Raw genomic sequence first — 12,218 nt, forward strand, 5'->3', positions numbered from 1 at the left:
ATTATCCGAACATCCAGTAATCCGAGCAGAGGCTATTTGAAGTCGATGCTTCTTTAATCCGAACAAAAGCTCTGCAATCCGAACTGAACTTGGAAACCTACTTGCAAAAATGACGCAAGGTCTTTCTGCATATTATGTTGTATGGAATATTTAGAAATTTTTAAAAATTGCTATATTTCAATGCACTGAATTAATTAACTAATTAAATTCTGGAAAAAAGGTTGAAGTTATCGAAGAAATGAGGTCCGAAATATACAAGTTAGTTAAATTTCGAAAATTGTCGAAAATGGGTCGAAATTTGCATGAGGAAAATTTCATTTTTGAAAAAGTTTCCTAAAAATTCTGAAAAAATTCAGGGATTCAGTATATCCCGACGTGCTGATTCCAAAAATATAGCATATTAATGGTAACCGAGCAATATTTTCGGAAAATTCGGTGCGAAATTCGAATTTTTCGAAATTTTAAAAAATTGCGATATTTCAACTGTACAAATCTGGAAAAATGGTTTAAAGTATCGAAGAAATGAAGTCAGAAATGACTTCTGAAGCCCAAAATCTACAAGAAAATGTATTTAGTTAAGTTTCGAAAATCGTCGAAATTTGCATAATAGAGGTAATACAACACGGAAAATTTCGTTTTTGAAAAATTCATCTAAAAATTCTGAAAAAATTCAGGGTATAGATCTCGGCGTGTTGATTCCAAAAGGATAGCGTGTTTATGGTCACGGTGTAATATTTTTTTAAAATGTGTCTATTATCCATCATTGTTGCGTAAGAATTCTTTAATTTTGTTTAATAAAATTAAGGTTTATTTCTTGAAGTTTGTTTTCAACTGTATATGAAGTTGTTTTTCAATTCCCTTTCAGATTTTGGGAAAATCGCTGATCCGAACAAATCGTCAATCCGAACACACCTTTTTGCCAATTAATTCGGATTATCGAGGTTCTACTGTACTCTATACGTGTAACGAAAACAACCAAATGTCACCCGTGTTATGTGAAAAAGAGTATACTAGCTAAAAATTTATAATTTTTTTTGTTTAGAACGAATTTCTGGGAGATAAAATCACACAAAAATTGCCCCCCCCCCTAAACGAAATCCTGTATCCGCGCCTGCACAGAAGTATCCAATCTAAAATTGTAAAGAAAAGGTAATTGGGTAATTTTGAAAATACGTTATATGTGACAAAATTGATTAAAACGATCCAAACAAAATTGACCGCATCCATCCACGTTTAATATAATTCTGCGTTATGCTCGCCTAACATTTTCTTAATGTCTGCCCATCCATCGTACTCTTTGTGCTTTAGGAATTTCATCATGAAATTATTCTCCGTCTTGAGTTTTCTTTCCTGTTGTCACTTTTGTACCCCCACGAACCCCAAATTGCTCGAAATCGAGCCCTCTTGTCTCACCCCCGTTATGAAAAAATTCATGACTCGAGTAATCCAAGAAAACAGCCAAGAAAAAAGCGGCTACTTGTTTGTCGCGCTTAACAACATCGAAGCTGAATACTCCGACTTTGCAACCCAACAACTCAACAAATATTCCGCCGTGATTATTTTAAATTTTTACCAGGATAGAGACGTGGAATTTGAAGTAAGTTCCAAATATCGAAAACATTTTGGTTTAGAGTTGGCTTTTAGCTGAACCCGCACCATTTTAAATTCGCTATCACCGATCCAGAGGACGAGTTGTCCAACTCTGGCGACATTTTTCGAAAAATTAGAATTTCGAGAGCGCGAGTTGTGTTAATTTTGACCAAAAAACCGCTTCCAATTGTGGTGGATTATATTTTCAACTCGTATTGGAAAGTTAGAAGTATTAATGTTATTTTGGCGTACGAGTCTGACGGGAAAATCGAAATAATCACGTACAATCCGTATTTACAAAGTCGCAAAAAATTGGTAAACTTAACAAATTCTGTGGGAGACTTGTTTTATGATAAAACTACAAACCTTCTTGGTTCTACTATTAATTGTTTGTTGCCGTTCCGCGACAGAACTAAAGTAACAAGAGTGAAGACTCCGTACGGGGTGTCGTACGTAGGTAAAGATTATGAAGCGATTCATACTTTAATAACGCATTTAAATGGAAAAATAGAAGTCGTTCAGATGGATAATGTGTTGTTGAACCCGTGGTTTGAATCTTTACTTATACCGGACAAAAACGACCGCAAGATGCGCGTTTTACAAGACAAAGATATTTCAATTTTAGTTAAGTCGGAACAGTTTGATATTATAGAAGACGAAGTTGTGGAAAATCTATACCCTCATGCACAAAACGACTTGTGTAGTTTAGCTCCGAAAAGCTCGGAAGTCCCGATGGGGGTGTCCTTGACGATGGTGTACACACCCACCGTCTGGCTAGTGAACGCCTTAATAACGCTAAGTAAGCTCAATTTTTAACAAAGTAACCACCTTTAGTAACTTTTTTAGTGGTACTGACGATCTGGATTATCGTTAAGAAAGCCCTAGGGAACAGTGTCAATATACTAAATTTGTACTTCGATATTCACCGAATCGTCATCGCCAACAGTATTTTCCCCTTCCCGAAAATATCCCTAGAACGAATTTTAGTTTTCAGCTGGGTCCTCACGTGTTTCCTAATAAACATTTTCCTGCAAACCAAAATCACGAGTTTCCTAGCTATAAAAAAATACTACCCGGAAATCAACACCATCGAAGAATTGTTTTCGTCGGGTTTGCCTCTGTACTCAATCCCGAATCAGATCGTCGAAGTGAAAAAGAAATATAACGGGACCAAATATGAGGCCTACGCTGACTCCCTCATTTCTATAAGTAGTAACGAAGGTCTCATGGATCAAATGATTTATCGTGCGGATGTGGATGAAATGCCGGCGTTTTTGACAGAGCATGACATCGCTGTGTTCATTTCAAGGTGCAAAAATTTTCGAAAAAATGGGGCACAAGTTTATCATCTGGTTAAAGAAAGCATCATTCCGAATTTTCAGTCGTACAAAGTCATTCACAATTCTCCTCTTCTCCCGATTTTAAATAAGAAACTGAGACGGTTGGAAGAGGCCGGGTTTATTGGTTTGTGGGCCAAAAAGACCATTTTTAATGCGACTGTTGAAGGGTTTTTGTTTCCTGAAGGGTGCGACGATGGTAGAAGTGCTAGACCGCTGTCACTGGATGTAACTGCCATTTGGTTTTTAATTTTGGTTATAGGTTATAGTTTGGCCACTACAGTGTTTGTTGTTGAAATAATGGTAGACAAGATAAACCAACGCAAAAGAAGAATTATATTTATTAATTAATAACACTTTACACAGCTCTGGTGATGGTTTTCCAGCAGCACGCCTGTGTAAGCGCACCTTTATAGCAAATGTCGTGACTTATGCAACCAAAAATACACCACAATGCATAGCGTAATAAAATTTATTTACTAAGCTAATTTAAAACAAAATTCTGAATTTGGTTCAATATACTGGGAAATTTGTCTGCTTTAAATAAAATTACTCCACGGTAGGGAATTAATTCTTTGTCTTCGCTTTGCCACTTTCCTGTTAACCCTGTGTCAGTTTTACCAGCCACACTGTAAGTGAAAGAGTAATCACATTTGTTGTAGATAATTTCCTCCTCATCATTGGAAAATACAGTTTCACTATCCCCTGCGCTTTTCCCTTTCCACATTTTACAGATCATTAAATAATAGTCAAAATCATAACTATCATTTTTTTTCTTCATTCTGTGTACTTCATCTTGCAACGAATTCAACATTGGGTATGAAATTTTCGACGGGATATTCACAAACCTCTCATTTATTAAAAAGCCAAGCTTGTGACACCCGTGTAAAATTTCTTTGAACTGTGTTTCCACATTTTTATCTTCAGATTTTTTGATTTCTTGGTCTATGAGTTGGTATAAGTGTTGAACACATGGTGTTTCCTATAAACTATTAGTACAATTGGTACACAAAAATCCATTTATACCTACCTTATGTTGTGTTAAATTGATAACACTTGTTATTCCAAACACGTCAGACTCATCTACCATGTCCACATCTTCCTCGTCGTCACTGTCATTATAGCTCTGTTTTAATACTGATCCAATGCCGGCTTGAGCGATCAACATGTCGCTCATTTGGGACAAATCCACGTGTGCTGTTACGAACAACTGCTGCAGTAATTGCTTGATTCCGTGGAAATCTTGACCGTCGGGGTTTCGACCCTCAAAAGTGGCCTGGATTTCCTGCAAACACGGGTAGATTTAACAATTAGTCTGTATTGCGAAACACGTGTTAATGTGGAAATAATTATTGCAAAATGTTACCTGTTGTCCGTGATAACTGCCAGATTCGTCGCTTTGGTATTCTTCATCGGACTCCGGTTTCACGATTCGTTTCGATTTTTTGGCACCGGCCATTTTTGTCGACACGTTTTTCGCTGTTATGGTTCACGATTTTTAGGTTAGGTTGTCATGAATGTCAAATAGCAAGTGGGAGTTGGGGCAGTGTTGCCAGATGGGTAGCGTGTCAAGGTTGCCAGGGAACTTAACTCCTCGACTTATGTTGGCAACAGTGTTTATTTCTAATTAGGAATAACATTAACCCGAAAAAATGTAAAATGTTGGTTTTAACTTTCAAATTCTCAGTTTTTCGAAATTTTAGTTTGGGGACTTTTCAGTTTACTTCTATTTATTATTCGATTTTGGGATTTTACAATTTCTCAATTTTTCAATTTCTCGGTTTTCAGTTTTTCTCTTCAATTTTACGATTTTTAAATATGTATATCGATTTTTCAATTTTTGACTTTTATAAACTCTTTATTTGTCGATTTTTTGATTAATTGATTTTTCAGGTTTTTCGGTTTTGCAATTTTTCTATTTTTTCAGGTTTCGATTTTTCAACTTCACTTTTTTGATTTTTCAATTTCTAAATTTTTCAATTTTTTAATTTTGGGTTTTTTCAGTTTTTCGATTCGTCAGTTTTTCTTTCATTTTTCAGTTTTTCGATATTTCAGTTTTGGGGTTTTTCAATATTTCTGGTCTTCGACTTTTCCATTTTTGACTTAAATGGATTTTTCGATTTGTCGACTTTTTGCTTTTTCGATTTTTAAATTTTAGATTTTTCGATTTCTCGATTTTTCATTTCAGCTCTTCCATATTTCAATCTTTCAAATGTCTCGATTACTTAATTTTTCGATTGATTTAAAATTTTAGATTTTTAATTTAAAATAATTAATCGATGTTTTGATTTTTCCATTTCTTGACTTTCGACTTTAATTTTTCGATTTTTCAGGTTTTTGATTTTTCATTTTTTAGTGTTTTTAAGGTTTCGATTTTTCGGACTTCACTTTTTGGATTTTTGATTGCTTAATTTTTCGACTTTTTAGATTCTCAGTTTTTGTATATTTCAGTTTTCAGATTTTTCAGTTTTTCTTTCATTTCTCAGTTTTTCGATTATTTCAGTTTTGGGATTTTTCATTATTTCGATTCTTCGACTTTTCGATTTTTGGCTTCTGAAGTTTTCGATGTGTCGATTTTTTACTTTTTCGATTTTTCAATTTTTCGATTGCTTAATCTTTCGATTTTTCGACTTCTCGGTTTTAGATTTTCTGTTTCCATTTTCGTTTTAAACTTTTCGATTTTTCAATGTTTTGATTTCCCGATTTAGTTTCCCATTTTTAGTTTTTCTTTCATTTTTCAGTTTTTCGATATTTCAGTTATGGGATTTTTCAATATTTCGATTCTTCGACTTTGCGATTTTTGACTCCTGGATTTTTCAATGTGTCGGTTTTTTTCCGATTTTCCAATTTTAGATTTTTTAATTTTTAAAATTTTAGATTTTTCCATCTCTTGATATTTCAATCAAAAAAAACCAAATCAAATGTTTTGATTTCTTAAACTATCGATTTTTCGACATCCCGGTTTTATATTTCTTGTTTTACAATGGTCGTTTTTTCAAATTTTCGATTTTTCATTTTTTCAAATTTGACATTTATAAACTGTCAATGTTTTGATTTTCCTATTTCTTGACTTTCGATGTTCCTGTTCTTCAATACTTTAATTATTCGATTTTTCAGGTTGTTAATTTTTCATTTTTTAGTGTTTTTAAGGTTTTGATTTTTCGACTTCACTTTTTGGATTTTTGAATTTTTTAATTTTGGGTTTTTTCAGTTTTTCGATTCGTCAGTTTTGGGATTTTTCAATATTTCTCTTCTTCGACTTTTCTGTTTTTGACTTCTGGATTTTTTGATGTGTCGACTTTTAATTTTTTCGATTTTTAAATTTTAAATTTCTCAATTTTTTGGTATTTTAATTTTGCAATATTTTAAATTTTAGATTTTTCGCTTTCTCGATTTTTCATTTCAGCTCTTCCATATTTCAATGTTTCAAATGTCTCGATTTCTTAATCTTTCGATTTTTCGACTTCCCGGTTTTAGATTTCCTGTTTTTCAATGGTCGTTTTTTTAAATTTTCGATTTTTCATTTTTTCAAACTTAACATTTATAAACTGTCAATTTTTCGATTTTTCAATTAATCTATGTTTTGATTTTCCCATTTCTTGACTTTCGAGGGTTTCGATATTCCTGTTCTTCAATACTTTAATTATTCGATTTTTCAGGGTTTTGATTTTTCATTTTTTAGCGTTTTTAAGGTTTCGATTTTTCAACTTCACTTTATGGATTTTTCGATTGCTTAATTTTTCGACTTTTTAGGTTCTGTTTTTGGATATTTCAGTTTTCAGATTTTTCAGGTTTTCCATTTTTCAGTTTTTCTTTCATTTTTCAATTTTTCGATATTTCAGTTCTGGGATTTTTCAATATTTCGATTCTTCGACTTTTCGATTTTTGGCTTCTGGAGTTTTCGATGTATCGGTTTTTTCCTTTTTCGATTTTTCAATTTTTCGATTTTTAAATTTTAGATTTTTTAATTTTTAAAATTTTAGATTTTTCGATTTCTCGATTTTTCATTTCAGTTCTTCGATATTTCAATTTTTAAAGTTTTCGAATTTTTCAAATGTTTCGATTTCTTAGTCTTTGGATTTTTCGACTTCCCGGTTGAAGAATTTCTGTTTTTCAATTGTTCTTTTGTCAAATTTTCGATTTTTTAATTTTTCAAATTTGACTTTTATAAACTCTCAATTTTTCGATTTTTCAATTAATCGAGGTTTTGATTTTCCAATTTCTTGACCTTCAAGTTTTCAAGTTTTCGAATTTTTCAAATGTTTTGATTTCTTAATCTATCGATTTTTCGACTTCCCTGTTTTAGATGTTCTGTTTTCAATTGCCGTTTTTTCAAATTTTCGATTTTTCAATTTTTCAAATTTGACATTTATAAACTGTCAATTTTTCGATTTTTGAATTAATCGATGTTTTGATTTTCCCATTTCTTGACTTTCGAGGTTTTCGATATTCCTGTTCTTCAATTCTTTAATTTTTAGATTTTTCAGGTTTTTTTAGATTTTTCATTTTTTAGTTTTTTTAAGGTTTCGATTTTTCGACTTCACTTTTTGGATTTTTCGATTACTTAATTTTTCGACTTTTTGGGCTCTCAGTTTTTTGGATTGTTCAGGTTTTCCATTTTTCAGTTTTTCGATATTTCAGTTTTAGGTTTTTCAATATTTCGATTCTTCGACTTTTCGATTTGTGGCTTCTGGAGTTTTCAGTGTCGATTTGTTTACTTTTTCGATTTTTTAATTTTTCGATTGCTAAATCTTTCCATTTTTCGACTTCCCGGTTTTAGATTTTCTGTTTTCAATTGTCGTTTTAAATTTTTCGATTTTTCAATATTTTAATTTCCGGATTTAGTTTCCCATTTTTAGTATTTCTTTCATTTTTCAGTTTTGGAATTTTTCAATATTTCGATTCTTCGATTTTTCTATTTTTTACTCCTGGATTTTTCGATGATTCGATTTTTTTACTTTTTCGATTTTTCAATTTTTCGATTTTTAAATTTTATATTTTTTAATTTTAAAAATTTTAGATCAATTTTTCAAGTTTTCGAATTTTTCAAATGTTTCGATTTCTTAATCTTTCGATTTTTCGACTTCCCGATTTTAGATTTTCTGTTTTTCAATTGTCATTTTGTCAATTTTTCGATTTCTCGATTTTTCATTTCAGTTCTTCGATATTTCAATTTTTAAAGTTTTCGAATTTTTCAAATGTTTCGATTTCTTAGTCTTTGGATTTTTCGACTTCCCGGTTGAAGAATTTCTGTTTTTCAATTGTTCTTTTGTCAAATTTTCGATTTTTTAATTTTTCAAATTTGACTTTTATAAACTCTCAATTTTTCGATTTTTCAATTAATCGAGGTTTTGATTTTCCAATTTCTTGACCTTCAAGTTTTCAAGTTTTCGAATTTTTCAAATGTTTTGATTTCTTAATCTATCGATTTTTCGACTTCCCTGTTTTAGATGTTCTGTTTTCAATTGCCGTTTTTTCAAATTTTCGATTTTTCAATTTTTCAAATTTGACATTTATAAACTGTCAATTTTTCGATTTTTGAATTAATCGATGTTTTGATTTTCCCATTTCTTGACCTTCGAGTGTTTCGATTTTCCTGTTCTTCAATTCTTTAATTTTTTGATTTTTCAGGTTTTTAATTTTTCAATGTTTCGATTTTCAAAGATTTCTATTTTTCGACTTCACTTTTTTGATTTTTCGATTTTTCAGTTTTAGGTTTTTTCAATATTTCAATTCTCCGGCTCTATTTTTGACTTCTGGATTTTTCGATGTGTCTACCTTCTTACTTTTTCGATTTTTCAATTTTTGGATTTTATAAATTTTAGACTTTTCAAATTTTTTCCTATTTTAATTTTTCAATATTTCTTAATCTTTCGATTTTTCGACTTCCTGGTTTTAGATGTTCTGTTTTTCAATTTTTCGATTTGTTCTCAGTTTTTCCAGTTTTCCATTTTTTGACTTTTCCGCCTTTCCAATTTTTCAACTTTTAACTTTTTGTTTGTCGATTTCTCTATTTTCAATTTTTCGACTTCATCACTCTTCGATTTCACGTTCTTTTGATATTTCAATCTCTCAATTTTTCAATTTTTCGAATTTTTAAGTTTTTTGATTTCTCGATTTATCGAGATTTGGATTTTTCGATATTTTGATTGTCAATTTCTCAATTTATAAATTGTTCAATTTTTAACTTTTCGATTTTTCGATTTTGGCCAACTTCGGTTTCTCAATTGTTCGACTTTTTGACTTCACGATTTCTTGATCTTTTGATTTTTCGATTTTTCAGTTATATGATTTTTTAAATTTGGTAGTTTCGATTTCTCGATTTTTCGTTATTCGGTTTTTAAATTTTAGATTTTTGAATTTTACATTTTTTCGATTTTTCGATATGTCGATTTTTTTAGTTTTTCGACTTTTAAATTTTAGATTTTTTAATTTTTAAAATTTTAGATTTTTCGAAGTCTCGATTTTTGATTTCAGCTCTTCGATATTTCAATTTTTCAAATGTTTCGATTTCTTAATCTTTTGATTTTTCGACTTCCCGGTTTTAGATTTTCTGTTTTTCAATTGTCATTTTGTCAAATTTTCGATTTTTTAATTTCCCAAATTTGACTTTTATAAACTCTCAATTTTTCGATTTTTCAATTAATCGTTGTTTTGATTTTCCCATTTCTTGACCTTCGAGTGTTTCGATTTTCCTGTTTTTCAATTCTTTAATTTTTTTATTTTTCAGGTTTTTGATTTTTCAATTTTTCGATTTTTTAAGGTTTCTATTTTTCAACTTCACTTTTTTGATTTTTCGATTTTTCAGTTTTTAGATATTTCAGTTTTAGGATTTTTCAATATTCCAATTCTTCGGATTTTCTATTTTTGACTTGGATTTTTCGATGTGTCGATTTTTTTACTTTTTCGATTTTAAAATTTTAGATTTCTTAATTTTTAAAATTTTAGATTTTTCGATTTCTCGATTTTTGATTTCAGCTCTTCGATATTTCAATTTTTCAAGTTTTCGAATTTTTCAAATGTTTCGATTTCTTAATCTTTTGATTTTTCGACTTCCCCGTTTTAGATTTTCTGTTTTTCAATTGTCATTTTGTCAAATTTTCGATTTTTTAATTTTTCAAATTTGACTTTTATAAACTCTCAATTTTTTGATTTTTCAATTAATCGATGTTTTGATTTTACCATTTCTTGACCTTCGAGTGTTTCGATTTTCCTGCTCTTCAATTCTTTAATTTTTTGATTTTTCAGGTTTTTGATTTATCAATTTTTCGGTTTTTTAAGGTTTCTATTTTTCGACTTGACTTTTTGGATTTTTCGATTGCTTAATTTTTCGACTTTTTAGGTTCTCAGTTTTTGGATATTTCAGTTTTCAGATTTTTCAGGTTTTCCATTTTTCAGTTTTTCTTTCATTTTTCAATATTTCGATTCTTCGACTTTTCGATTTTTGACTCCTGGATTTTTCGATGTCGATTTTTTTACTTTTTCGATGTTTAAATTTTAGATTTTTTAATTTTTAAAATTTTAGATTTTACGATTTTTCATTTCAGTTCTTCGATATTTCAATTTTTCAAGTTTTCGAATTTTTCAAATGTTTCGATTTCTTAATCTTTTGATTTTTCGACTTCCCCGTTTTAGATTTTCTGTTTTTCAATTGTCATTTTGTCAAATTTTCGATTTTTTAATTTTTCAAATTTGACTTTTATAAACTCTCAATTTTTTGATTTTTCAATTAATCGATGTTTTGATTTTACCATTTCTTGACCTTCGAGTGTTTCGATTTTCCTGCTCTTCAATTCTTTAATTTTTTGATTTTTCAGGTTTTTGATTTATCAATTTTTCGGTTTTTTAAGGTTTCTATTTTTCGACTTGACTTTTTGGATTTTTCGATTGCTTAATTTTTCGACTTTTTAGGTTCTCAGTTTTTGGATATTTCAGTTTTCAGATTTTTCAGGTTTTCCATTTTTCAGTTTTTCTTTCATTTTTCAATATTTCGATTCTTCGACTTTTCGATTTTTGACTCCTGGATTTTTCGATGTCGATTTTTTTACTTTTTCGATGTTTAAATTTTAGATTTTTTAATTTTTAAAATTTTAGATTTTACGATTTTTCATTTCAGTTCTTCGATATTTCAATTTTTCAAGTTTTCGAATTTTTCAAATGTTTCGATTTCTTAATCTTTTGATTTTTCGACTTCTCGGTTTTAGATTTTCTGTTTTTCAATTGTCATTTTGTCGAATTTTCGATTTTTTAATTTTTCAAATTTGACTTTCATAAACTCAAAATTTTTCGATTTTTCAATTAATCATAATAATAATAATTAATTTGATATATAATAATCTTTTGATATTTTAATTTTTCAATATTTCTTAATCTTTCGATTTTTCGACTTCCTGGTTTTAGATGTTCTGTTTTTCAATTTTGCGATTTGTTAATTTTTCATTCCCGATTTAACGAGATTTGATTGTTCAGGTTTTCGATTAATCAGTTTTTCAATTTTTTATTTTGACCTATTTCGGTTTCTTAGTTTTTCCAGTTCTCCATTTTTTCGTTTTCTGAGTTTTCCGCTTTTCCAATTTTTCAACTTTTAACTTTTTGTTTGTCGATTTCTCAATTTTTCAATTATTCGAATTTTTAAGTTTTTTGATTTCTCGATTCATCGAGATTTGGATTTTTCCATATTTTAATTGTCAATTTTTCAGTTTGGAAATTGTTCAAATTTTAATTTTTCGATTTTCGATTTTGGCCTACTTCGGTTTCTCAATTGTTCGACTTTTCGACTCCACGATTTCTTCATCTTTCGATTTCTCGATTTTTCGTTATTCGGTTTTTAAATGTTAGATTTTTGAATTTTACATTTTTTCGATTTTCAATGTTTCGGTTTTACGATTTTTTAAGGTTTTGATTTTTCGAATTCTCGATAATTTTAATTTTTCATTTTTTTTTTTTTACTGTTAATATCAGTTATATTAGAGTCGACATTGGCTTGAGCGCGCTCTGGTCTGTAGATCAAACAAGTTTTTTTATTGGCATCGACTATTTAAATTTGGCGCTTGCCTTTGGCGGTTGAGGACTCCAATGTCAATAAGAGTGGTTTTGCAAAATCAGCCTGTATGTCGCATCTATATTAATCTATGTTTCGGGGCTTTTCGGTCAATTTCGAGGAAATTTTGCATTGTGTTTTTTAGTGTTATATAACCCTAAACTTGGACGTTCTTTCAATTAAAAAACTTGATTTTTACGTGTGAAAAATTTTAAAGTGACGAAAAAACTTACACAAACAAATTTTCGAAC

At 29.8% G+C, this 12,218-nt stretch overlaps 1 protein-coding gene across 1 annotated transcript; it reads right to left on the reverse strand.

The window, feature by feature from the left end:
• Window positions 1-3,381: 3,381 nt before the first annotated feature.
• Window positions 3,382-4,465, reverse strand: LOC135133901 (protein BCCIP homolog). Its single transcript, XM_064062448.1, has 3 exons — window positions 4,294-4,465; window positions 3,958-4,212; window positions 3,382-3,909 (listed from the first exon to the last, which is right to left on the reverse strand). The coding sequence occupies exons 1-3, from the start codon at window positions 4,384-4,386 to the stop codon at window positions 3,412-3,414; spliced, it is 846 nt and encodes a 281-aa protein (XP_063918518.1). The 5' UTR covers window positions 4,387-4,465; the 3' UTR covers window positions 3,382-3,411.
• Window positions 4,466-12,218: the final 7,753 nt, after the last annotated feature.

Source organism: Zophobas morio, unplaced genomic scaffold (assembly GCF_036711695.1).
Source record: "Zophobas morio isolate AGI-343-1 ecotype UQ-CSIRO unplaced genomic scaffold, CSIRO_AGI_Zmor_V1 ptg000004l, whole genome shotgun sequence".
Classification (NCBI taxonomy): domain Eukaryota; kingdom Metazoa; phylum Arthropoda; class Insecta; order Coleoptera; family Tenebrionidae; genus Zophobas; species Zophobas morio.